At 41.1% G+C, this 26380-nt stretch overlaps 1 protein-coding gene across 2 annotated transcripts in view; it reads left to right on the top strand.

The window, feature by feature from the left end:
- The window catches only part of Cdk14 (cyclin dependent kinase 14), a 557511-nt gene that overhangs the window by 106714 nt on the left and 424417 nt on the right, over window positions 1-26380 (top strand). For both annotated transcript variants that reach the window (XM_052173165.1, XM_052173164.1), the window contains exon 3: window positions 15758-16003. In XM_052173165.1, the coding sequence (XP_052029125.1) occupies window positions 15773-16003 (231 nt within the window). In that variant the 5' untranslated portion in view covers window positions 15758-15772. The remainder of the gene's footprint in view (window positions 1-15757; window positions 16004-26380) is intronic.

The raw sequence follows: 26380 nt of genomic DNA on the forward strand, positions 1-26380 counted from the left end.
CCTGTCTCCTCCTTGAACCCTGAAATACACCTGCCTTAAGTGTGTGGTGCCGAGTAGAGGTCAGGGTGTTGTCATTTAGCATCTTTATACCTGTAGTGGTTTTGCTTTCCTGCATAGAAGTGATAATTCTTCATGCAGTTCTGCTTGAAGTACCAGCTAGCTCTACTAGTGGGCTGTTAGCATTGTAGACACTGATGGAGAACCCCTGCATGCATGAAAGGCTGGGGTAGTAGACAGGCTACTTCAGAATGAGGCTTGCCTGTGCATGAAGATGACAAGCAAGGTTGACATATAAACCCTGACAGAGGATGATTATCTATTTGTTTAATTAATTGGGGCACGATATTAAGTAGTGAGGGGGGTTCGAAGTTGAAGGATATATTTTCATATACAATATGAAAGACTAATACATTAGATGATCTTGTGAATTTGTCTGGGTCTACTTTTTATGTGGGTGCTGAATTTTAAAGGTGTCAGCATTTGATATGTTGCTTTAAAATATTTCCCATTGTATGTTTGAACTTAGGCATTAACTTGAAACGTGAATTTTGTAGTGAGTGAATATTAGTTGACCAAATATTCAAGAACTTGCATATTGATCAGAAAATAGTTTTTATATGATTTTGTGATACAAAAAATTAAGAAAGACTACTTCATTATCTTATAAGCTAATTGAGAAAAACATAGATGGAATTTAGGATTTACAGTAAATGACTTATTGGAGGAGGAGCCTCTGTACTTATTAAAAATTAAGCATAAAACTGGGCTTTGATTTCTAGGAATGAATATTTGGATTTTTTTCAAAGGAGAGATGGAATTTTCTTGGGTTTCAATCAGTCATTTATTATTCTCTATAAAGGAAAGAGAAATACAAACTGGTGTGTCTCATCTAATTCTGTTGAGATGACGCTCTTTGCTCTGTCTCATTCCGAGAGTGCTAGGATCTAGTTATTTATATCTCTACCTTCACTTTGTCTAAGCTGCAAGGTTTATTTATTTTTTTTTTCATCTCGTGACAGGAGGAACGGTACATCTGCAAAAAAGTGATGTTTAAAAGGGGGTCTAGTGGTGCGGTGATAGGACATATTTTAAAGCTGCACCTCTCTCTTCATCATGTAGGCACTCTGTCTATGCTCTGTGTACTAGAGGCTGGGGACATGCCTGCAGCAGTGGGGGGCGGCGGCGGTGGTGGCTGGAGCTTAGGTACAATAATGTTACCGTTTCCCTATGCAATCTGCACCCTTGTGTTCCCTCACAAGAAGTGAATTTGGAACTTTCTAGATAGTGGAATGGCTGCTTAGGAGAGCCTCTTTATCATAGGCGCTCGCTTACACGCGAACCTTTGGGGGCAGTCTGCTCAGCGATGGAGCAGCTTGATCTGGTTTCTGTCCTCACAGATCTTAGAATCTTGTTTTTAAAAGACATTTTGAAGAAAAAAATCTGTGGGGGAACTTTTGCTTTTCCATTTTGGTAATTATGAAAGAGAAACTGTATGCTTCGATTTTTTTTTAAAGCTGTTTAAAATACACATTACACAGGATTGGCCAAACCCACCATTTTTAAATTTACAGTCCAGTGGCATTATTAAGTATATTCAGTGTTTTGTGGTAATTATCCCATCCATGTCCAGAACAACTTCATCATCCCAAGCCATTAAATAACAACTACCACACTCCCTTACCCTCACCCCTGACAGCCTTGATTCTACTGTCTGCGCTTCTGAGTTGCCTCTGCTAGGTTCTGCCTTTCTTGCGAAGGGCAATGACATAGCATTGGGCCAGTCTCACTTGGCAAGTCTTCGCAGATCACGATCCAGCGCCATACGTTGGGATTTTATTCCTTGAAGGGTATGCTTTGGTTTTAATATGGAAAAGATAGCAGTTTCCCTCTTTAGTGCAGGGTGTCAGTGAATCAAGTTCCCATATGGACATGCGGAAGATAACTTAGAGTTTCTAACAATGTCCCCAAACAGCAAGGAAGGAGGGTCAAAGGCGCACCAAGGGAGATGCCCCCTGCTGTTTGGGTTATTGACACGCCCTGGTGACTGAGCCCAGTACCTGGATGGCTTTCTTCTTTATTTGCTGATAAGAGCAACAGTCATCTGGGACATTCATCGTGAAGCTGGATTGTGACTTGTGCCATTAATATTAAGATTTCACCTCCTGTGCATTGGATTACTCATTGTAACTGTAAAAGCAAAGACTATGATGAAGAAGAAGAAGATGATGATGATAATGATGGGGGTGGTGGTTTCCTATGCACTCCGCGGGCTACCTTCTGCCCCAAATCCTTCTTTTAGTGGGCAGTCAACTAGAACCCCTCTAGATAGCCTCTGTTCTAGTCAGGAAGAATAGAGAGGTTATATGCTTGATACCAAAATAAACGGGTTTTCATTAGACAGGCAAGCTTAGCTTCATCAATAAAGTGATTCCTTTCTTGAATTCCCCCTCCCCCCCACACACACTGCTCTTTTTAAATCCAAGAGATTCTTTTCCAATGGATGCCTCCTTTTTAGAAGGTCTTGCTATGACCTCACCCAGAGCCATCTATCTGTTTGCTATCAAACTCATTTGACAATTTCTGTACTGGATCCCTGGCAGGTTTGTATCCATGCCCATAACTCCCTGTTCAAGGCACCGAGGAGCAGGATTCACCAGAGCAGTGCTTTTTATCCTGGTCACCCCCCCTCCTTTTCTCAGTGGCCTTGGTCTTCCCCTGGTTGTCTTTGGGACAGGATCTCATGTTGTCATGCTGGCTTTTCCAACTCCATCTATAGCTGAGGCCAAGCGCTCCAATTACAGATGCGTGCAGCACACATGGCGTCCTGTCCTTAATGATTCTTAATGAGTTGTCCTCTTCTGCTTTTCTCTGTTCTAGCCTGGCTCGGTACAGGAGGCAGATTCAGAATTAGATTAATTAAATGAATGTTTACTTTGGTGGTGAGGTGGAAGGGAGGAAGGAAGGGAGGCTTTGGATTTCCTTTTCTCTTCTATCAGGAGAGGTGAAAGCATGGATGCGCAGGTTTGCAGGTGAGGCTCGTGCTTTATCCTCTCTCGGATGTAGACCATGCATGACGTGTGCACTGTGGTCAAGACCTTCTTCTGCTCTGTCGTTTGGTCCGGCAATACATCTCTCCTCCTGGGTTTACTCTCCGCATGGCCTTGGATGGGTGGCCCAGTTCATGCATGTTTCATTCTAATTACCTATGAAACTGAGATAATGTTGCACCCCTCACCTGCAGCTCTTGGTAGAGACTGAGGGATTGTGTTAAAGGTAGTTTTCATAGTCACTGTTGTAGATGAGTTCCATAATAGCTAACCACCACTCTTACCAGGGTCACCACATCTAGGGACCTGCAAAGCCCGTCTCTCTTTCCTAACAAGGACCTTGGTACCAGATCCCAGACTCTTTTCCAGTTTGCTTCCTTAGAGGGCACAGATGAGCATTTCTGAACTTTAGGGGACTGGAGAAGATAAAACAGAGGCTGTAACAGCATGCTCCTGTTCTCAGCTTTCCCCTGCCAGCCTCTGAGAGGGTGTGTGGTCTGGAGATGCTCTCTTCTGTCCAATCGACAAGCTGTTTCAACCAGCAGACAAGTTCCTCTACTAAACGAGTTCTTGCTAAAAAAACCATTGGCAGAGAAATGCCTGTGGAAGCACAGGGCTTGTTTCAGGTGGCAGACACGCAGCGGGGTAGCTGCATGCCTTCTCTCAGCTCTGTCTACCTTGGATCAGTGAGGAGCCACTGTTGAAGTCTCTGCTGTGGGAAGGCTGGGCAGAGCAGGTCTTCATGGACGCAGGCCACTTTGTTATCACAGGGGAGCCACTACTGCTGCCATTTCGGCTCTTCCCAGTAGATGGGCCAGTTGTGAAAGCTGCACTGGAAGACACTTGCATCTTTTTTTCCTCCCAAAGGCTCTTTGTTCCCTGCACCTCTCTTCAGGAGCTCTGTGTGGTTAGTGACTCTCATAGGATGCTCTCTGCAAATGGAGCGAGAGAGCTTCGGATGTCAAGCTTAAATTCGGTGATGTTCTATATTTTCCAGGATTCTATGGTCAGGTTTGTACTTAGATTGGCTTTACTGGAAGGTAAACATCACCTTTTAAACACTGCAACATTACATCTTGGCCAGGATTGCTAAGATATTATCCAAGGACTAATTAAGCACTCACTGTTTTTATTAGAAAAAATGTTTGATCCAGGTGAGGTGATGGAAATTGTGTTTTTTTTTATGTGTTTCAGAATAAGATAGCAGTACGGCATTTTATTTCTTCTTCAGGAAGAATTTTTAAAGTGTTTATATCTTTGTTCTCGAATACTGGTCCAATAGCTACCAGGTGAGAAGAATTCAGGTCCTGATGAATCAGTTTTACCTCCATTAGCACAGTCTTTCCATTCCCATTGTTCAATGTTATGTTTTCTGGATGCTTGATCGTGCATGAAGGACCAAATAGAGAGCTCTCTGAGAGGTTTAAACGTGAGTTAGAACTGGCCTGGTTCAGTACAGACAATTCAGTGAAGCTCAGAAGTGAGACAACAGGATTCCAAAGGCGCCCGCGATTGACCTTTGCACAGCCTTTCTGACAGATGACGGCTTCTGGAGTCTCTTCTGGTGTCTCTTAAGAAGTGAAATGCAAACAGGAACCTTCCAGGATGGGCAGAAGGCCATCCCGGTTAGCATGGAACGTGGAGTTCAGACTTGTTCTGTTTGATTTGCTCTTCGGATTTCTTAAATGGCACACGGTCTCAGTTTTTAAATTGCTGTAGTGCCTGTTAGTCTCCCCTGGCCTGGTTGCTTCCCACTAATGCACAATAAAGGATCTTCTGAAAATACACTGCTATTCCCCTTTCTCAGGCAAGACCAAAGACAGAGACTTAATTTAAAAAAAAAAAGAGTTGTGTTTAAACCTGTACATTCTTTGAAAGAGGAGAAAAATGTCCTTTTGGACAGAAATAGACTTTTTCTTGAAAGCTTTAAGGGCAGTGTATGGATGAAGAGACTAATTAGCCATTCATTGGGAGCTGCTCTGCATGGCTTGATGTTCCAGTTCTGTTGAGAGTGGCATTCTGCTTGCAGCGGTGGGGAGATTTAGGTTGGCAGAGTCTTCACTCTGTGGAGCAGCAGGACAGAGGCACTCCCTTGCCATGTGGAGCTTCTCCTGTTCACACAAACTCCTCTTCTGGTCCTTCTGACTACAGATATGTGGTCAGGGAGAAAGTACAAGTATAAATTCTACTGTTTCACCTCCCAACAGTGGATATTCATGTAGTCATCCTACGTGAATGCTATTTCCTTCTCTCTGTGTCTGTCTGTCTCTGTCTCTCTGTCTCTCTGTCTGTCTGTCTGTCTGTCTCTCTCTCTCTCTCTCTCTGTCTCTCTCTCTCTCTCTCTCTCTCTGTGTGTGTGTGTGTGTGTGTGTGTGTGCGCGCGCGCGCGCTTCTTTGATTGTTTGGGATTCTTGATAAATTTTACTGGGACCACTGTTTGAAAAGTGTTCTTGATTCAGCCTTCCATGGATTAGGAGTCAGACCCCATGTGCTTGTTCAGTCTGGAGAGCATTGTTCCATTCTGCCGTGTAGGCAGAGGGCTGGTCCTCATGGTAAGGCTTATTGTAGGTAGGTACACAGGACTTTGCACACACCTATGGCTTTAAACTGTTTTATTTATAGATATAGTAGTAACTTCTTTGTAAACTTGTTTCCTCCAAAGATACCAAATAATCCTTGATACATTAGCAAAGCACAGTTTTGGGTTCAATTCTCATGAGAAAAGTGTTAATGGCATTATAAAAATAGACATGATTTTAACGTTGGAACATTTACTAGAACATACAAATGTCTCTTATTAGAAGCACGTACGTACATCACACTGTAGGCAGGAAGTATGCTGTAATAATGTCTATTCTATTCATTTTTTACCTTAGTCTCATTGCTTTTTGTTTTTAAATAGAGAATGTTTATACACATTGGCTATATACACATTGGCTGTATATTGTTAGGAGACTTTATTTCAGTGCTTAAAATAATATTAATTATCTGAAATTCCACTAGTATTTTATGGAAGATTTGAGCAGAAATGTCCCAAAGATGGCAGTGTGCTTGTCACTCCTGTGGCATGCAGAAATTGAAAGAAAATCTGTTTCTGAAGGAGTTGACTTCTCTTTTTTATTTGACCACAACAGCAAAATATATCAACACATATCTAGGACAGTGTCTCAGTTGACAATAGGACATCTTGCTGAAATTCAGATTCTAATGTGGTAGGACTCTGGTGGGCCTGACATTGTAGGCAGAGTCATTCCTGTTGACCTGTACAAGGTATTTAGAGAGTGTCCTAGATGATGTGTGAATCCCTAAGGACAATAACCTCACAAAGACCCTATGTAGACCTCAGGTAATAACAGGGATGCCACTGTTACCTTGCTGCGAGTCATTATTAAGCTTTACTTTAAATTTATCCTTGTAATTTAAAAAGTGAAGCTACTCGAGTTTTATAAGTAGATGCATACACCTTTATGGACTTACAGGCAAACTGCATTTCACACAAAGCCATTACTAAAGTAAGTATTATAGTAGAGAAAGCTACTTAGAATTATTCTTACAGCATTTACTAAAAACTTCAGCTGCTTGAAGCATACATACATATTTCCATTAGCACTAATAAAACAGCTTCCACCTTGCTGATAATAAACATTAGATCACAGAGAGACTGCAGTCCCCGAGGCGGTTTGTCCATTTCCATTCAGCTTTGTCTGTTAGTTGATGCAGGGATCAAATCAAATTAGGTGAGATGCAAGGGAAAAGGTCAGTAGAGAAATACAGTTTTTATTACCCCAAATAAATGAAATGGTAACAAATCCTGGTGAGGATAAAGGGAAAAGAAGTCTTTTATGTATGGTCGATGTATTCATGATGAAAGTCAGTATAGAGGCTCCTCAAACTCAAGCCAGAACTTCATGGGATGCAGCTTACAGCATCCCTAGGTATGTACTTCTGCGAATCTCAAGTTAGCACTGCACAGAGATACAGGTACATCTATGATTATTGCATTGCTATCTGTGAGAGTCAAAAGAGGGTACCTATTGCTTGGCACTAGATGAGAATCTACTGCATCGGAATGCAGTTCTGTATAGAATGGAGTTTTATGGGGAGCTACATAGAAGAATGAAGTCATGCCATTTGCAGGAAAATGGGTAGGGATCATCATAGTAGTAGATGAGATAAATCAGACTCAGAACCACAAGGATCACATTTTCTTCTTCTTTCATGTCGAGAACCTAGATTCAGGAGAAAAAGAGACGTAAGAATAGGTGAGGACCGTTGGCAAAGAGGAAGGTACCAGCAGGAAGGGTAAGAGAGTGTGTGAATAATTGTGACAAAATGTGATAGTGTAACCCATCATTTTCTCCAATTACTATTTACAAAAATGAATGGGTATTTTAAATAGCATTTGAAAACAGGATCACCTTAATGGATATCGGACTCTGGTGAGCAGGAACAGCTGGTGAAAGCATTTCCATTGACCAAAAAGGACCTCAACTCAGAGGGTGTCTCCGTTAATACAGTGCCTGGGGGTGATTTTAAAGATAGCCTACTTTTAGTTAAAGGAAAAGCTTATTATTGAGTAGTTATTGGCAGAACATTTTATTTCCTGATCATACTTTTATCTTTTAGGACACTAAAGAAACAGAAAACATGGTTTATATACTCAAGTACTTACAGTTGGGGCCTGAAATATATTTAGCACACGAGAAAGATAACAACATAACAAAAACAAAGACAGACTTCCTGCTGCTCCAACCAAATAGAGGAAAGCAAGCTTATTGTAGCTTATATAAATACATGACAGCCGGAGTTATTTAGGATAGACAGTGAGGCAGAATCTAAAGGCAATGTAGTTCTAGGGCATTTGTGGTTGCAGCAATGATATTGATGTAGGGACAGAGCTACTGTTTAGTAGAACCAAGGTTGGCAAATATCCTACAGTTTGGATTGCTGTACCATGCTTTGCATGATCGATGGCTTAGCCAGAATGTTCGTGCTGCACTCACTGAGCAATGATTCTGTGATCTCATGACCAATGAAAATATGAGACTAGAGATACCAAAGTAAGTGTTTATGGTGCTTAACGCCTCCACGCTTTCTGAATCCTAAATTCCTGAGGAGGAATTGCAAGTGGAAGGAAACACGAAGAAGTGATTTCCTTTGTCTGGCGCTTTATATATTTAAAGTCACTCACCAGTTGTTACCTGGGACCATTTTCATACTAGAGGCAGCAAAGGTCAAAATGACTGATAAGTACAACAGGTTTCTGTGTGACAAATGAGAAGGCTGAGACACAGAATGTTGAAGAGGTTTATCGTATGTTGTTTGAGTTATGTGTCTTGTTAGTGTTGTTATAGAGAGTTTGATTTTGGCAAGAAAAGATGCTAAATAATAAAACACCACACTCATATCATTGTATCTACATATAGTTAACATATCCTCTGTCTTTGTTTCATGTGTTCATAGAGCCCTTTTTATCTACATAGCTGCACAGACAAATAGACACACAGACACACACTAATTGGGGGAAAAAGAGAAACCACCTCCTGCAATAAGAGAGGAGGTAGTCCTTTTCAACCTAGCAGGTTAAAATAACAAAGGTGGTGATCATGGGTGTTTTTTCCAGTGGAGTTATAAATTCCTTTTATTTTTCATAATTCTGTGCCTGTCTCTCTCTTTCTAGTTGAAATTCCCTTAAGGGTAGAATCTTTTGCTTTATAATTTAGAAACAAATAAATTTTGGGGGGAGAGGGAATATTTTACATAAAAACTTGTAAATGACTAGGTGATTTTTATTAGGAGTGATTCTGAGAGTAGTTGTGGAGTAGGAGAAAATTCTTAGTCTTCCTTGGGCAGATGTATAACGGGGAAAAAAAACAAACCAGAAATAGCTACAAGTGTATGATATTGTCAGCATTGTGCTTATCTGATAATTTGCACTGGTCCTGTAATAGATACTCCCTTCCTAAGCATCAGAGGACCACCGCTAGATGTGTGGGCTTTATTTGATGTGAGTCAACTTGGCATCTTGAGAAGCCATTCTTTTCTGGTAGCTGCCTTCGATCGTGAGTGTGGAATGAGCAAGTAGCGAAGGCCACTCTGGGATCTTAGAGACGTGCCAATCTCCAGGAAATGGCTGATTCAAAGGGACAATTTTCAACCTGAATGAATTCACGTAAATGGATGCTAAGCTTAACCGAATTAAGCTGTGCTCTTTCACATCCATTGCTGAGGACTCATTGGACAGTTGTCTAGGTCGTACATAGCTGCAAGCAAAACACATAGGTCAAACACTGACTTTTGAAGCTTCTAATGCCATTTGAATTATCTGACTTTTATTATTTTTCTTTCTGTCTTTTTAAAATTATCTTCTTTTCTTAAGCCACTCAGTTAGGGTCTACCAACAAATTAGCAAACTTCTGTTATGGCTAGATGGACCAACTCCATGAGATAGAACTATGGCTGGTATTATTAATGAGGCCAAGATCCTGGAACCAAACAACTAAACAATTCATGCATCTAGCCCCTGTGAGGACCTACCATTATTCTGCAAAGTTAACATAGCAGTAAAACCGCTTCTAGTGATGCCCATAAAATAATGCATTGATCAGCCCTCATCAGAGAAGCTTCTTCTCGTAGATGGCAACACATCTGGATAATGTGCAGAACATGAGAGACTTTGGAGTGCTTAACCCCCGAATGGGATGTCTCTATCGCAGTCTTCCTTCAAGGCTCAGGGATCTACATAGAACGGGTAACCATAGAAATATTATAAGAGTCAGAGGTGATAGGTGATTTTAAAGGAAACAGTCTTTTCTAGGCTAACAGAGCAAATGTGCATGTGAATATGTGAATGCATAGAGATTGTGACAGCATGCACAAGACCTTCACAAGCTCAAGCCACACAAGATCCCAAAATGGAGGAGGGGAAGTCCCATCCTGAACCAAGAAGCCATTTGCAAAAGATAGCTTCTGAGAGAAGGAAAATCAGTTTTCTTCAATGGAGTGATGTTGGGTGTATCAACCACACAGCGTGCTCAGGAGAAGTTGGCCAATATAAATTGCATGCTGGCTTTATAGTGACTACTGTTTGCTTTTTGTTTTTGTTTGTTTATTGTGTTAGAGAGAAGGAACATGAAGGTGGTGGTCAGGGAAACAGGGAGGAACTGGGAGGGACTGAAGGGTGGGGAAGAATTTTATAAAATGTACCATATGAAATTGCCAAGGGACAAACAAAAAATGATAAGTGGGCCAGGCTTATTCAGATGAATCTTTCTCTGTGTTTTCATCTCTCACCTACATCAACATTTTTAAGTTCTGTTGACTTCATTGGAAGAAAAAACAGTTTATTCTGGTATTTGTGATGATTTATTCTCTTTAAGTGTTTTCAAGCGCCACAAGGCAGGCCTGGTTATGTAACTCTTGTCACTTCTGTTTTTAAATGAAGTGTGAAAAACCACAGCTGGGAAAAATAGCCCCTTAATTCCCATTAGTGTTGGCATGTCTTGCTTTCACATGGGGTGATAGTGTATCTGTTTACTGTGACTGGCCTTGGGCACATGAGCCCAAGATAATTTCTGCCTGGCCCCATGATTTGAGAAGACCATTTTAAAGCTATTGAGGTCTCTTATCCTTGATGAGTTTTTCAACAAAGTTCTACTAGATTCAAGAGGACTGTTGAAGACAAACTGGTTTTGAGGGTGGCTGTAAAATGAATGGTAAGATCAAGCCATGGGAGAAGTAGATTGTTGAGATGGTTAATTAAAAGAAATCTTTGTAGTATACATGTGCAAAATATAGCAGTCACTGAAGGGGTTTGTAACAAAGCTTGTTTTAAGTGTCTAGGATGGAATCAGCTTCTGGAGAGAGGTCATTGTTAGCGCAGTTGTGGCTTCTCGTAAGAAGAAGGCTTTTAATCCTAAGACAACTGACAAAGTCTATGCACCAGATGGTAGAAACTAATAATCTACAGAGTGCTTTAAGTTTCCTGTGCATGGAGCAGGTTTAGCCTGTACTCTTTGTGCATGACCCAATGTTTATACTCTTAAAAATGTGTAGCTAATAAAATCAGTGAAACTTAATTTGGGGCATGGAGAAATAGCCCAGTGATTAAGAGTGCATATTGCTCTTGCATAGGACCAGCATTTAGAAGCTCGTGTCAGGAGGCTCAGAACCGCCTGTAACTAGCTCTGAGTTGTCTGACACCCTCCACTGGCCTCCGCTGGTACCCATACCTGCAGACTCTTCCTCTTGTACATATGCTCTGTCTCTGTCTCTCTACCACACCCACACTGACTTACATATAAATCTTTAAATCCTTAAATTTAATTTCCTTTCTCAGTATTTAATCTCTGATTACTGACTTAGTCAAATTGCTCTACTTTCACAGACTAATTTCCATGATTCTAGCATATTTCATATACTCTAAATAAACAACATGATTGCTGCAAGTTATATTTCTGTATCTATGTGTGCCCTGTTCTAAGACACCAACATTATAAATTGGACTAATTTTATTTTTGAAAGCCTTCCTAACCATTGTAGATCGACTAACTTATCTTGCCTCCCCAGGAAATTTAATAATAATTCTTTCTTATGTGTTCCTGGTATTATGATATCTTTACAGTCACACAATAGCATGTGCTAAGGAAGCGTAGTTGTTGATCATTTGGTGTCTTGGTTGCATTGTCTAGATTAGTGACTCAGACTTGAGTCATGACATGGCAGTCAAACCGACTCTCCTCTTTTAGTCGTTGCTTCACATATGCTGTTAAAAGTTAAATTATTTTAAAAACTCCCTCCTGCCAATAGACATTTCTTTTTTGCAGTCTGTTGCCTGTCCACCAGATGTGCATTTTGTAATATGTCATTTGGGGAACATTACCCACCCTTCAGCATACTGCACTGTTGTATTGCCTCTGCCTGTTATCCTGGAGCTGACCATATTACTTTTGGTTCTACACTGATACCACTCAGCAGCCCCCAACCCTCACCCCAGCCTTGAGCAGCTCCCATGCCTTCAGTGAGCTTCCTACTTGGTCTAGCCTATTGGACTGTTCAACATTTTCTGTGTTAAGACCAGGCATATTGCATTTCATTTATTTTTTTTTCTATTGTAAGTGCTATTCTTCCTTAAGTAGCTTTTATCATTGGAAATCATATTTAACTCATTCTTTTTGTAACTCAATCGATCTAAACAAAATATTATGTTTCTTTTTGATGGTTGAATAAGCAACCACAGTTTTGTCAGTGGGAACTCTGTTAGACTAATTCTCTTGCTAACATTTTTCCTGATATTTTAAAAAGGATCCCAGCTTTCTGGTTAATAGATAGAGGTTTCATAGCCTCCATTTCTTTTTCTTTGATTCTTTTCTCCAGCCTGCCCTTGACACTTATATCCTGTGAGTTGGAATCTATTCTTTTTAGTGGGAGGCCCAATATCAGCCAGAATCCAGGCATCCAGTGGGGATGGATATGAAAGTTGGAGATGGATGAATGGGCTACTATTTATTGGCTAGAGGAATCTCCTTTGTTAGGTACTCGCTAACAGGTTATAGAGAGATTCACTGGAAGCTGTGGATGCAGGAGAGTAAGCACCTGCATGTAATTTGTCTTCTGGGGCCCTCTCCCGACTGCTGGGTCTACATTATTCACTTGATGATTTTACGTGAAGAGTGGTTAGAAACTACAGCTTCCACCAAGGCCTGGATCCTGTTCTTATTTCACATGGCTGGATCCTTTTCTGAACCAGAGCTTTTTAAAATTCAGGGTCTCCAGGAGAACTGTCAGATGGTGTACAAGGGCAGCAGAGCTGACTCCAGGTGTTTCAGGAAGACATGAGCTCAACTTTCTGTTGTGGTCACCGTTAACAGAGATGGGCAGATCACATTTCTGTCCCATGTCTAATACTGGACACATGACACCCTTCTAGAAGAGTTTACGTTGCCATATGTGGAAAACTTGGTATAGATTTCTTTCCTTGATGAAGACTCATGCATAAAGAAGATGTTGATACTGGTATGATTCATGGCATCCTGGCTATACTGGAGACCAGCAAAATTGTACAGAAGCTTAATTATGTGGAGAAACTTGTTCATGAGTTTTAGAGTACTCGTGATGTTATGAAGTTGTGGTGAATGGTATTCAGTATTTGGCTATCCACAGCAACCTTGGCAACAATTGCTTATTTTGTCCTGGATACATTAGTGATTTATACAATAGTGGTTTGTTTTTGTTGTTGTTATTGGTTTTGTTGTTGTTGTTGTGATGGTGGTGGTGGTGGTAGTGGTGGGTTTTCTGTTTTGTTTTTTGTAAGTCCTGTTCAGGTATCAGAGTACTTCAAACTGTTCCAGCAGAATGCGCCTAGTAGGTTTCTACTCTCAGGTAATGTAGTATCACAGGCTTATCATTTCAGTTTCAATAGTCTGAAGTCTGGGTGTGTCCTAGGGTTTCTTTGCTGAGATTTTTCCAGACTGAAATCAGGTTGGTAGTTTTCACTTGGAGTTCAAGATCCTCTAACATGTCCACAGAGCTACTTTTACTGTGTGTGCAGTCGTGTGCCCCCCCCTCCATTGGTCAGGCAGAGGCCTTGCTACATCTTATGGCCTCATCGTCCTCAGGATCATCATTGGTGTCTTTCTCACTAGTCAGCCCACACCTTACTGACTTGTTTCTCCTGGTTTTGCTGGGATCTCTTAGTTTTGTTTATCCTACCAGGTAATCTAAAGTTTACATATAGACCGATATAATTATATGGTATCACTTCATAATTGCACGGGATAGGGAGGGAGCTATTTTAAGGCAGGAGATACTAGTGTTTTAGGATCCACCTATTGCAATGAGTTTCAGCTAAAGAATCTTGGTGATAGCTATTCATGAACGCATGTATTATTATTTTATGTATTTTATGTATTATTATTATTATTATTGTAGTGTATTTAGTATTATATAGTGTCAGGACCGTTTTTTTTTTTTTAAATAATAGCTTTTGGATGAATATCTCAGAGCCTCCACTCTTTTGTATCAAGCATATGATGCTTAACTATTTGGATGAATCTCTTTGTATATGATTTAAAGAAGACTGAGCAAGGCATTATGGGAGAATGATGCAATCATGTGGTATGGTCCTTGCTTTCAAGGACTTAGATAAAGAATAGTTGAATCTTAGATGCTGGAAGGAAGAGTCATGAGGTGAGCGAACTTGCTGCTCTTGCAGAGGGCCTGTGCTCTGTTCTCAGCATCCGCTGGGCAGCTTATAAGTGTTTGCAGCTCTGGTTCCAGGGGCTCCAACACCGTCTTCTAGGTTCTTTGGGAAACAAGCATGTATGTGATGCATTTGCTCTTCAGATGGAGTCAGCCATATGCAATTTCAAAAGTTGATCTTCCACCATTGGAGCTTTTATTAAATGTTTTCTAGTTTTCCTTACTTGATAGCGTATAGTGATGTAGAAACTGTTTAATTAAGGAAAAACCGAGAGCAATTTCATTTAAGATAATAGTTTCTTTATAGAGAAGAGTGAACTTAGCTTGCGGGTTTTCTACGGCCGTGACATGATGCCTGAGGTTCCCTGGAACCCGGAGCGATTCCTCCGCGTCCACCATCATTCTTCCCATTTCTGCTTGACTGTCGTTCAGGAGCCCGAGGGGGAGCAGAACATCCCAGGCAAGGTGCAGAGTAGAGCAAATGTTATGGCTGCTGTGAATCCTAGTGAGAGCTGCTATAGAGAGAAGCAGAGTGGGGCAGGGCGGGGCGGGGCAGGGAGTGGTGGAGAGAAAGAAGGGGGTGGAGAGAATGTTCTAGAACCTTACAAAGCTGAGGAAATGCACAAAACCAATGGCCTAACTTCCTTTTGCTGGGCCCCGCCTCCTACCTCTTCCACCACCTCACAAAGTTTAGGTGAAAACCACCAAGGCTTTCACACATGGCCTTAAGGAACTCCTAAGGTCAAAGGTGTGATACCCCCCTCACCAGAAAGCCAGAGGTTGCATGCAAACTCCAAAATTTCTAGAGGATAGGGAACATGAAAGAGTTGGAATACAGCATGGTAAATGGGGACAGAAACCCCAAAGGGCTACAGTAAACTGTGTGAAGGAACAGGCTGAGTCCTGATGGGGACCCTGGCTGTTGGGAGGGACACAGGGGCCCAGGGCTTCAAGGTAAACCACCTTCAGCTGACTGTCACCAGGGGTCTCCCACTGATAGTATAATGTGGTAGCTTTGAAGTCCTAAAGGAACACCAGCAACCATCCACATTATTTATTACCTAACTACTATTTTATTCCATTTTGGACATGAAGTCAAGGTAACTTCTGTCAACTCCTATGGCCCTCAGTAGGTGCCCCTCTAGTCCAGGCCAGCTGTGGTGGGCTTTTTGTTGCTGTTGTTTATGAAGTCATGTAATTCACTCTCTTGATGATTTAGAAATATCCACTTGCAGTGAGATTATCGAATCTGAGACAGAGTCAAGAACCTCGTAGGATATGTGGCCTGTGGCATGTTTTCCTTTGTCTGGTTTTAGAAAGGTACCTTTTTCTTTTCTTAAAATGTAAGTGGTGAGTCAGTGAGTTTATGCAGAATAATATACTGTAATATACTGGGCTTTTTTTTGGGTATTTCTTGAAATTGAAATGAACACTGGAAAAAAAATAGCATGTGATGTAGTGATAGTGATGTTTCAGTGCAGCGTCCTCAATTCATTTCTTTTATTTTCCAGATATGTGTCACAAAGATGTCTACCCGGAACTGCCAGGGAATGGATTCGGTGATCAAGCACCTGGACACAATTCCTGAAGATAAAAAAGTCAGGGTTCAGCGGACACAGAGCACTTTTGACCCCTTTGAGAAACCAGCCAATCAAGTCAAAAGGGTCCATTCTGAGAACAATGCTTGCATTAACTTTAAATCCTCCTCTGCTGGCAAAGAGTCACCTAAAGTTAGGCGGCACTCCAGCCCCAGCTCGGTAAGTACAGCCTTCTCCCTTCCATTTATCATGGAGTAAACGGAAGGCCTAGCCTTCATCAGGCCTGCACGCTGAGCAGAAGACTGCAGGTGGTGTTCACAGGGAGGTTTTATGTACTTTCTCCCAGGGAGGTTGAATATTTTGGAAGAGAGAAAGCTATAAGCAGACAGACTCTTGAGTTAAGAGTACCCAACAAGCAAATGGATGAACTAATTTAACTTATTTTTACAAAACACCTTTATCTTCTTTAAAAAAAAAGATAGTTAGGGAGTTAGACGAATTTGTCATTAAAATCTCTTCGTAGACAAATGGATGGAGCTAGAGAACATCATACTAAGTGAGGTAACCCAGTCTCAAAAGATCAATCATGGTATGCACTCACTGATAAGTGGATATTAACCTAGAAACTTGGAATACCCAAGAAATAATCCACATATTAAATGATGTCCAAAAAAGAACAGAGGAGTGGCCCCTGGTTCTGGAAAGACTCAATGCAACAGTATAGGGGAATACCAGAACAGGGAAGTGGGAAGGAGTAGATGGAGGAACAGGGGGAGGGAAGAGGGCTTATGGGACTTGGGGGAGTGGTTACCCAGAAAAGGGGAAATCATTTGATATGTAAATAAAGAATACATAGAATAAAAAAAGAAAAAAAAACAAAAACAAAAACAAAACACTTCAAGAACATGTGATGATATAATTGCATAAAATAATTTGAATAATTATTAATTTAATGAGAAACTCTCAGTGTGAGATTCAAAGCTGTACAAATAAAATTATCTCATGTCATTAAAAACAATCTCTTGACTATGGCCTCTTAGCGCAGGTTCAGACCTACTCTACGAGAAATTTTGAAATCCGCAGACTCAAACCATTTCACTTCAGGACTGAATGCTGTTCATGAAGGTTTGTTTCCAATGCAAATAGTTTGGACTTTAACAGCAAGGCATTGATCCTCAAAGGGAAAGTCTTACATTTTTAGGAAATCCTAATCTCTAAATCAAGCCAATTCTTGCCTTTTGAACAAGGTGCCTTACTTTTCTGAAATAGAATCTGCAGGGGTTCCCTCAAAAATAGAAATTCACATTTGCTCGTTCTAGAGCTGGGGAGTCCTCTCTCAGGCCTCTGGCAGTGTGGCCAGGCACTGACTCACTCCTCAGGACAACAAACAGATTGTGGGGACATTTTCAACATTCCCTTACGGAAGAGACAGTCAATTTCAAGTTGCTTGAGCTTTTCCACTTACAAAATTGCAAGCAGAACCCAGACTTCCAAGGCTGGCTAGCACGTAGCATTGTAAAAGTATCCTATGATCTTTTGAAAGGGAATAACTTTCAGATTTAACTGAAGCTTAGTAATCTTTTGACATGGATGACCGAAGATTTTTAAAAGTGAGAGGGAAATGTTAAGGGGACTTGGTTTCTGTTATCTTGCTAAGAACACATGTCCTTTGAAAAAAACATCCAGTTCAAAGTTTTCATGAGCGCTAAACCAGCAAAGCCCCTGAGTGGCTTCAGTTAGTACCTGTGCCTCAGGTCTGCGAAACTCTGTTCTCCTGAACAGCGCCAGTGGTCATAAAGCTCGAGTAAACAAACGATTACAAAATGATTATGACACTTCTGAAACTTGGGAGTGTGCTCCCCAAATCCTTCCCTGCAGTCTCTTCATGTAACTACAAAGGAGGATTTGCTTGGGTCGGCCTTACCGTTAGCTTCTCAGAGAAGCTTCGTTTTAGTATTATGGAAAAGACATTGAGAGTTGTTGAGAACAATTGAGATCCTACCACGTTGAGAAGTGTATGCAGTTACTATGCAGTATCCTGTTATGTATGTTGATCTGTGATTGGTTTGTAGAAATTATGCTAGATATTGTAATGAGGCAATCTTATACTAATTCTCTTTTGTTTTGGGTTCTAATTGTTCCTGTAAATGCGACAAGCTTTTAGAAATGTTTATTATTTTTAATTTTTTTGTTTTGTCTTTTGGAGACAGGGTTTCTCTGTATAGCCCTGGATGTTTTGGAACTCACTCTGTACACCAGGCTGGCCTCGAACTCAGAAATCTGCCTGCCTCTGCCTCCCAGAGTGCTGGGATTACAGGTGTGCGCCACTACCTCCCGGCTTATTTTTAATTTTTTTTTTTTTTTGGTTCTTTGTGAGTTTTACATCATGCACCTCAGTCCCTCTCATATCTGACCCTTGCCCTTTTAATATCCCCCTAAAGCCACACAAACAGAAGAACAACCACCACAAACAAAACAAAAAAAAACATAGAAAACATCTCACCGTGGAAGCTGTGATATGTCACAGTGTGTCTCACAGTATACCACTCTGCCTACATATTTCCACTTGCAAATGTCTATTGCAATTGAGTCATTGGTCTGATTCAAGATATCTGGCTTCTGAGACACCATTGGCTCCTCTTCAGGACATTGCCCAGTCACCATTTATATTGGCTCTTCATTAGGACATGTCCCAGTCATCCTGCTATTGCCCGTGTCATGGAGATCCTGCAGCATTGGGAAGCAGGACTGATCCTTTCACATGTCCCAACCATTCACAAATGGATGAGTTAGGGTGGCACATCTCAGTGCCCTGGATATGGGGCTGGGTGGGAGCAGAGATGGTCAGCCCACCAGCTCTCCCTTGTCTGCACCATCAAGGTGAACTCTCCAGCACTGTTCTAGCTAGGCCACCCATCAGCAGGGCACAGGGTCAGCTCTCATGCCCTCTGGGCCAGATCTCCTTACTACCAGAGGGGGAGGGTACCCAGACCACCTCATGGCAGATGAGTGGGGCTGCCAGCTTTCCCTCACTCTCATCCTCAGGCCTGGCTCACCTGTGGTCCCTGGACCAGAGCCAGCACTAGCTTACTGCCCAGGAGAGCTTGAGTGCCTGCTCTGCTGAGTGCAGCAGCTGGCTCAGGACAGGGCCTTCTCACCCTCCCATGACCTCAGGGCCAACCCTCTCAACTGCCACAGCTGGGGAGGGGTGAGAGGTGGGTGCAACAAGACTTTTAAGGTCTCTCTGTCTCTGTCTCTCTCTGTCTCTCTCTCTCTGTCTCTCTCTCTCTCTCTTTCCTTCCTTCCTAACTTCTTTCCTTCCTTTTTCTCTCCCTCTTTTCTTCTCTTCTCTTTTCCTTTCCTTTCCCTTTCCCTTTCCCCCTTTCCCCCTTTCCCTTTCCCTTCCCCCCTTTCCCTTTCCCCCTTTCCCTTTTCCCTTTCCCCCTTTCCCTTTCCCTTTCCCCCTTTTCCTTTCCCTTTCCCTTTCTCCCTTTCCCTTTCCCCCTTTCCCTTTCCCCTTTCCCCCTTTCCCTTTCCCTTTCCCCCTTTCCCTTTCCCTTTTTCTTTCTTTCTTTCTTTCTTTCTTTCTTTCTTTCTTTCTTTCTTTCTTTCTTTCTTTCTTTCTTTCTTTCTTTCTTTCTTTCTTTCTTTCTTTCTTTCTTTCTTTCTTTCTTCCTTCCTTCCTTCCTTCCTTCCTTCCTTCCTTCCTTCCTTCCTTCCTTCATTTCTTAGATATCCTCATCCCCTTAATTTAAAAATTCGCTTAATTTCTGGTTTTATACAATTATCTTGATTTGTACTTTCTCCACCTTTGTTCTAGAATCAGACATATTTCTAAACACCTGTCACATCAGCACCCCCCCCCCCAGGAGAATGATACTTAGGAAACAAGATCTGATTGCTGCAAGTGCTTTCTTGCTACTGGGAATCATGCAGTTTTAGAAGTTAATGCATGCATCGTAATGTAAACATAAATGATGTGCTTTGAATATTCGTTTATACGTGTTAGTGAGGGAAAGGTAATCTAGAAGAGATGGGACCCACCTGTGTGGTGTACTTGGTATTTCTCTATCCTTCTGAAGCTTTCTGTTATTGCAAGTTACTTGAATATACCTTAAAAGGTCAAATGTGACAAAATTCGGTCAGATGGTCGAGTGTACAACAATAAAATACAATTTTATTATTCATAATTGCATTTTTATTTGTCCATATCTGGCATGATTAGTAGCCCCATTTGACCCTCCACAGCGATGTTAGTAAGATTATTTTATACCCGTGACAACCATAGGAAATCATGCCCTGTGAAAACCATCGGCACTGCTGTGTGTTACGTTTGGAAGCATTTCATGATATAGCAGCAGTTGCTAAGTCCCTTTGCCCTGATACAGCAGCATTCAGCTGTACCTGTGTCTCATTGTTCTTTCAAAAGATTGGTTGGTTTGGATTGTCCCTGAGAGTAGAGGTGAGAAGAAAGGACAATTTGATGAAGTGTGGCAACACACCTTCTGTTATAATGAGGAAATGATTATTTCTTGCATGTAATATTTTAAAAAAGTAGAAATTGTTTTAAATGCTATACCTTGGAATGAGGTTATAACTCAGAGGCATGAAACTTGTCCATCATGGATAAAGTTCTGTGTTCAATCTCTAGCACTGCACAAAAGCAAACACAACACACACACACACACACACACACACACACACACCCACACACACACCACACCAGAAACCAAAACCACTGCAAACATTAATCACACCTTCAAGTCATGTGCATGTGTGTTCCTGTTTGTGTGTGTGTGTGTGTGTGTGTGTGAATGTGTTTTCCAGCTACAGTTTGTTGTATGTTAGGAACCGTAACAAGTCCAGGAATCAAGACTACCTTGCTATCAGTAGCTATTATACTAGTCCATACTTGTAGTCCCCCCACTAAGAATATAAAATCAGAAAAATTAAGATATTTTCTTTTTTTCTTTTTTTATTGATATATTTTTTATTTACATTTCAAATGATTTCCCCTTTTCCGGGTCCCCACTCCCCGCAAGTCCCATAAGCTCTCTTCCGTCCCCCTGTTCTTCCATCTACCCCTTCCCACTTCCCTGTTCTGGAATTCCCCTATACTCTTGCACTGAGTCTTTCCAGAACCAGCGGCCACTCCTCCATTCTTTTGGACATCATTTAATTTGTGGATTATGTCCTGGGTATTCAAAGTTTCTAGGCTAATATCCACTTATCAGTGAGGGGATACCATGATTGATCTTTTGAGACTGGGTTATCTCACTTAGTATGATGTTCTCCAGCTCCATCCATTTGTCTAAGAATTTCATTGTTTCTAATGGCTGAATAGTAAGTACTCCATTGTGTAAATATACCACATTTTTTGTATCCATTCCTCCGTTGAAGGACACCTAGGTTCTTTCCAGCTTCTGGCTACTACAAATAGGGCTGCTATGAACATAGTGGAGCATGTGTCCTTATTACATGCTGGGGAATCCTCTGGGTATATGCCCAGGAGTGGTATAACAGGGTCCTCAGGAAGTGACATGCCCAGTTTTCTGAGGAACCGCCAGACTGATTTCCAAAGTGGTTGCACCATCTTGCAATCCCACCAGCAGTGGAGGAGTGTTCCTCTTTCTCCACATCCTAACCAACACCTGCTGTCTCCTGAGTTTTTGACCTTAGCCATTCTGACTGGTGTGAAGTGAAATCTCAGGGTTGTTTTGATTTGCATTTCCCTAATGATTAATGATGTTGAGTATTTCTTAAGGCGTTTCTCAGCTCTCCGAAGTTCTTCATGTGAAAATTCATTGTTTAGCTCCGTACCCCACTTTTTTTTTTTATTCGATATAATTTATTTACATTTCAAATGATTTCCCCTTTTCTAGCCCCCCCACTCCCCGAAAGTCCCGCAAGCCCCCTTCTCTTCCCCTGTCCTCCCACCCACCCCTTCCCACTTCCCCGTTCTGGTTTTGCTGAATACTGTTTCACTGAGTCTTTCCAGAACCAGGGGCCACTCCTCCTTTCTTCTTGTACCTCATTTGATGTGTGGATTATGTTTTGGGTATTCCAGTTTTCTAGGTTAATATCCACTTATTAGTGAGTGCATACCATGATTCACCTTTTGAGTCTGGGTTACCTCACTTAGTATGATATTCTCTAGCTCCATCCATTTGCCTAAGAATTTCATGAATTCATTGTTTCTAATGGCTGAATAGTACTCCATTGTGTAGATATACCACATTTTTTGCATCCACTCTTCTGTTGAGGGATACCTGGGTTCTTTCCAGCATCTGGCAATTACAAATAGGGCTGCTATGAACATAGTAGAACATGTATCCTTATTACATGGTGGGGAGTCTTCTGGGTATATGCCCAGGAGTGGTATAGCAGGATCTTCTGGAAGTAAGGTGCCCAGTTTTCGGAGGAACCGCCAGACTGATTTCCAGAGTGGTTGTACCAATTTGCAACCCCACCAGCAGTGGAGGAGTGTTCCTCTTTCTCCACACCCTCTCCAACACCTGCTGTCTCCTGAATTTTTAATCTTAGCCATTCTGACAGGTGTAAGATGAAATCTTAGGCTTGTTTTGATTTGCATTTCCCTAATGACTAATGAAGTTGAGCATTTTTTAAGATGCTTCTCCGCCATCCGAAGTTCTTCAGGTGAGAATTCTTTGTTTAACTCTGTACCGCATTTTTTAATAGGGTTGTTTGGTTTTCTGGAGTCTAACTTCTTGAGTTCTTTATATATATTGGATATTAGCCCTCTATCTGATGTAGGATTGGTGAAGATCTTTTCCCAATTTGTTGGTTGCCGATTTGTCCTCTTGATGGTGTCCTTTGCCTTACAGAAACTTTGTAATTTTATGAGGTCCCATTTGTCAATTCTTGCTCTTAGAGCATACGCTATTGGTGTTCTGTTCAGAAACTTTCTCCCTGTACCGATGTCCTCAAGGGTCTTCCCCAGTTTTTTTTCTAGTAGCTTCAGAGTGTCTGGCTTTATGTGGAGGTCCTTGATCCATTTGGATTTGAGCTTAGTACAAGGAGACAAGGATGGATCAATTCGCATTCTTCTGCATGCTGACCTCCAGTTGAACCAGCACCATTTGTTGAAAAGGCTATCTTTTTTCCATTGGATGTTTTCAGCCTCTTTGTCGAGGATCAAGTGGCCATAGGTGTGTGGGTTCATTTCTGGATCTTCAATCCTGTTCCATTGATCCTCCTGCCTGTCACTGTACCAATACCATGCAGTTTTTAACACTATTGCTCTGTAGTATTGCTTGAGGTCAGGGATACTGATTCCCCCAGATTTCCTTTTGTTGCTGAGAATAGTTTTAGCTATCCTGGGTTTTTTGTTGTTCCAGATGAATTTGATAATTGCTCTTTCTAGCTCTGTGAAGAATTGAGTTGGGATTTTGATGGGTATTGCATTGAATCTGTATAGTGCTTTAGGCAAAATGGCCATTTTAACTATATTGATTCTGCCGATCCATGAGCATGGGAGGTTTTCCCATTTTTTGAGGTCTTCTTCCATTTCCTTCTTCAGAGTCTTGAAGTTCTTGTCATACAGATCTTTCACATGTTTGGTAAGAGTCACCCCAAGATACTTTATACTGTTTGTGGCTATTGTGAAGGGGGTCATTTCCCTAATTTCTTTCTCAGCCTGCTTATCCTTTGAGTATAGGAAGGCCACTGATTTGCTTGAGTTGACTTTATAACCTGCCACTTTGCTGAAGTTGTTTATCAGCTGTAGGAGCTCTCTAGTGGAGTTCTTTGGGTCACTTAGGTAGACGATCATGTCGTCTGCAAATAATGATAGTTTGACTTCTTCCTTTCCAATTTGTATCCCTTTGACCTCCTTATGTTGTCGAATTGCCCGAGCTAGTACCTCAAGTACAATATTGAAAAGATAAGGAGAAAGGGGGCAGCCTTGTCTGGTCCCTGATTTCAGTGGGATTGCTTCAAGTTTCTCTCCATTTAGTTTGATGCTGGCTACCGGTTTGCTGTATATTGCTTTTACTATGTTTAGGTATGGGCCTTGAATTCCTGTTCTCTCCAAGACTTTAAGCATGAAGGGATGCTGAATTTTGTCAAATGCTTTTTCAGCATCCAATGAAATGACCATGTGGTTTTGTTCTTTGAGTTTGTTTATGTAGTGGATTGTATTGATGGATTTCCGTATATTGAACCAACCCTGCATTCCTGGGATAAAGCCTACTTGATCATGGTGGATGATCGTTTTGATGTGTTCTTGGATTCGGTTGGCAAGAATTTTATTGAGTATTTTTGCATCGATGTTCATAAGGGAAATTGGTCTGAAGTTCTCTTTCTTTGTTGGATCTTTGTGTGGCTTTGGTATCAGCGTAATTGTGGCTTCGTAGAAGGAATTGGGTAGTGTTCCTTCTGTTTCTATTTTGTGGAATAGTTTGAAGAGTATTGGTGTTAACTCTTCTTTGAAGGTCTGGTAGAATTCTGCACTGAAGCCATCTGGTCCTGTGCTTTTTTTGGTTGGAAGACTTTCTATGACTCCTTCTATTTCTTTAGGCATTATGGGACTGTTTAGATGGTCTAGTTGGTCCTGATTTAATTTTGGTATTTGGTATCTGTCAAGGAAATTGTCCATTTCCTCCAGATTCTCCAGTTGTGTTGAGTATAGGCTCTTGTAGTAGGATCTGATGATTTTTTGGATTTCCTCAGTTTCCGTTGTTATATCTCCCTTTTCATTTCTAAGTTTGTTAATTTGGATACTTTCTCTGTGCCCTTTGGTCATTCTGGCTAAGGGTTTATCTGTCTTGTTGATTTTCTCAAAGAACCAGCTCCTGGTATTGTTGATTTTTTGTATGGTTCTCTTTGTTTCTACTTGATTGATTTCGGCCCTGAGTTTGATGATTTCCTGCCTTCTACTCCTCCTGGGCGAAATAGCTTCTTTTTGTTCTAGGCCTTTCAGGTGTGTCATTAAGCTGGTAATGTATGCTCTCTCCATTTTCTTTTTGGAGGCACTCAGGGCTATGAGTTTTCCTCTTAGCACTGCTTTCATTGTGTCCCATAGATTTGGGTATGTTGTGTTTTCATTTTCATTGTGTTCTAAAAAGTCTTTAATTTCTTTCTTTATTTCTTCCTTGACCAAGGTATCATTGAGTAGAGTATTGTTCAGTTTCCACGTGTATGTGGGTTTTCTGTTGTTTCTGTTGCTATTGAAGACCACTTTTACTCCATAGTGATCGGATAGGAGGCATGGGATTAGTTCGATCTTCTTATATTTGTTGAGGTCTGTCTTGTGACCAATTATATGGTTGATTTTGGAGAAGGTACCATGAGGTGCTGAGAAAAAGGTATATTCTTTTGTTTTAGGATAGAATGTTCTATATATATCTGTTAAATCTAATTGGTCCAAAGCTTCAATTAGTTTCATTGTGTCCCTGTTTAGTTTCTGTTTTCCTGATCGGTCCATTGAGGAAAGTGCAGTGTTGAAGTCACCCACAATTATTGTGTTAGGTGCAATGTGTGCTTTTAGTTTTAATAAAGTTTCTTTTACAAAAGAGGGTGCCCTTACATTTGGGGCATAGATGTTCAGGATTGTCAGTTCTTCTTTTTGTATTTTTCCTTTGACCAGCAAGAAGTGTCCCTCAGGGTCTCTTTTGATGACTTTGGGTTGAAAGTCAATTTTATCTGATATTAAAATGGCTACTCCTGCTTGTTTCCTGAGACCATTTGCTTGTAAAATTGTCTTCCAGCCTTTTACTCTAAGGTAGTGTTTGTCTTTGACCCTGAGGTGTGTTTCCTGTAAGCAGCAAAATGTAGGGTCCTGTTTACGTATCCAGTCAGTTAGTCTGTGTCTTTTTATTGGGGCATTAAGTCCATTGATGTTAAGAGATATTAAGGAATAGTGATTGTTACTTCCTATCATTTTTGACGTTATTTTTTAAATTTGAATGCTTAACTTCTTTTGGGTTTGATGAAAGGTTACTATCTTGCTTTTTCCAGGGTGAAGTTTCCCTCCTTGTATTGGTGTTGTCCTCCTATTATCCTTTTTAGGGCCGGGTTTGTGGATAGATATTGGGTAAACTTGGTTTTGTCATGAAATATCTTAGTTTCTCCATCTATGGTGATTGAGAGTTTTGCTGGATATAGTAGTTTTGGTTGGCATTTGTGTTCTCTTAGAGTCTGCATGAGATCTGCCCAGGACCTTCTAGCCTTCATAGTCTCAGGTGAAAAGTCTGCTGTGATTCTGATAGGTCTTCCTTTATATGTTACTTGGCCTTTTTCTCTTACTGCCTTTAGTATTCTTTCTTTGTTTAGAACATTTGGTGTTTTGATTATTATGTGACGGGAAGTATTTCTGTTCTGGTCCAGTCTGTTTGGAGTTCTGTAGGCTTCTTGTATATTCATGGGCATCTCTCTCTTTAGGTTAGGGAAGTTTTCTTCCATAATTTTATTGAAGATATTTGCTGGCCCTTTAAGTTGTAAATCTTCACTCTCCTCTATGCCTATAATCCTTAGGTTTGGTCTTCTCATTGTGTCCTGGATTTCCTGGATATTTTGGGTTACAAGCTTTTTGCATTTTGCATTTTCTTTAACTGTTGAGTCCATGGTTTCTATGGA

This window comes from Apodemus sylvaticus, chromosome 2 (genome assembly GCF_947179515.1).
Source record: "Apodemus sylvaticus chromosome 2, mApoSyl1.1, whole genome shotgun sequence".
NCBI lineage: Eukaryota > Metazoa > Chordata > Mammalia > Rodentia > Muridae > Apodemus > Apodemus sylvaticus.